This window comes from Austrofundulus limnaeus, unplaced genomic scaffold, assembly GCF_001266775.1.
Source record: "Austrofundulus limnaeus strain Quisiro unplaced genomic scaffold, Austrofundulus_limnaeus-1.0 Scaffold329, whole genome shotgun sequence".
NCBI classification, from domain to species: domain Eukaryota; kingdom Metazoa; phylum Chordata; class Actinopteri; order Cyprinodontiformes; family Rivulidae; genus Austrofundulus; species Austrofundulus limnaeus.
This window is the reverse complement of record NW_013952731.1, coordinates 67,350-68,877: the sequence shown is the minus strand read 5'-3', so window position 1 is coordinate 68,877 and position 1,528 is coordinate 67,350. Positions and strand designations below refer to the sequence as shown.

Below are 1,528 nucleotides of genomic sequence, written 5' to 3'. Positions count from 1 at the left end.
AACATTTTGCCGTCAAGTATGGAGAACAGCCAAAATCTCAGAAAATCTAGCATTGCAACTTCTTGTCCTGCCTGTTTAAAGTTTCAGCTGTTCTGTGGATGAAAAGGRAAACAGTGGTTTCACACAGTCTCACATTATCAGAATCAAAACACACCAACTCTGCAGGCCGATGACCTTGAACAGAGTCAGAGTCGCTCTGGGATTTCTGTAAACAAACTCTTCATAAAATTATCACAATACTTTAGGTCAGGTCAGAACGTATGTTTCAGTGTATAACACTTCTTCTTAGTGATGAGAACACAAAAAAACAAATAATGAGAATGTTTTTCCCCCTCTACACTGACCTCATCCTGTGGAATCAGCTGTTTGTTTCATGTTGGCTGACTTGCAACAAATAATGGTTAAAAAGGGACTGCATCCACAGCAGTATGTATGGAGGAGGTGCCAGGCTTTGTGGCTGTGTATGGTTCTTCCGCATGCATGTTTGTTAAATGAATGAACTGTTAAATTGTCAATAAGTTTTTTTTCTTTAAGCTTCAATCAACCAATAAAATAAACACAACAAAACAAGATACCACAGCAGAATAAGCTGTTATGAGCACAAGCCACAGACCTCTCCTGCCTAACACAGATGCATTTTCCTGACTAATGTTTCATTTAAGTGGAAATAAACGGGCCTTTCAACCATATAAGATTATTAGCCAAGATGCATTGTTAAAATTAGCATATACCTTGGTATTGCATTAGAAATAAGATTCTGCAGCTGAATATTGATCCTAAATGTGCCATGCTAAATGTCTACATGCTAATCTGCAGTCTGCAGACTGAACACCCCTGTGGGAAACTGAAGACTCATGTCCTCCAACAGCCCTTATTAAGGTCACAGCAGGCTGAGCGCAGCGCCATCTGGCACCAGCACCCTGCTCAGATTATCTGGGGGTTCAGAGCCARCGGAGCAGCATGAGGGGAGAAGGTTCAGACCATACCTGCTTGGTGCGCTTCGTGGACTCCGCAGACAGGTTGTTGTAGGTGTAGTGAGCCTGTGTGATGCCACAGAACAGCACCGCCACGACGCCTGCAGAGAAACATARCCATGCAACGTTACACAGGCTGAGGATAGAAACGTCTGCAAACATCTGAGCACCCATCATTTACAGAATCAAATATTTACCATTAACATCTGCTGCTTCTGATATATTTACGGCATCATTGCATTTTATTTTAGCTAATTTGATTGTGATTTTARTACGAATTGAAGATATCGTTCTGGTCAGGTGCAGCCGTACTTGAAGGGTTAGTTCAGATATTTTAAGTGGCCTGTGGAAGAGCAGATCGCTCTTTGAGTGATCTCAGTTCTGAGAAAAGGAAATGGTCAGAGTCAGGGTGATAACTGCAGTCTTGAAATAGTTCTCTTCCATGATGGTTCCACCACTACAAGTTTTATTTTATAACCCTTTATAATAGAATAGAATAGAATAGAATAGAATAGAATAGAATAGAATAGAATAGAATAGAATAGAATAGAATA

At 40.5% G+C, this 1,528-nt stretch overlaps 1 protein-coding gene across 2 annotated transcripts in view; it reads right to left on the bottom strand.

Moving 5' to 3' along the window:
* The window catches only part of slc9a7 (solute carrier family 9 member 7), a 61,440-nt gene that overhangs the window by 28,531 nt on the left and 31,381 nt on the right, over window positions 1-1,528 (bottom strand). For both annotated transcript variants that reach the window (XM_014022415.1, XM_014022416.1), the window contains exon 9: window positions 987-1,075. In XM_014022415.1, coding sequence (XP_013877869.1) covers window positions 987-1,075 — 89 coding nt within the window. The remainder of the gene's footprint in view (window positions 1-986; window positions 1,076-1,528) is intronic.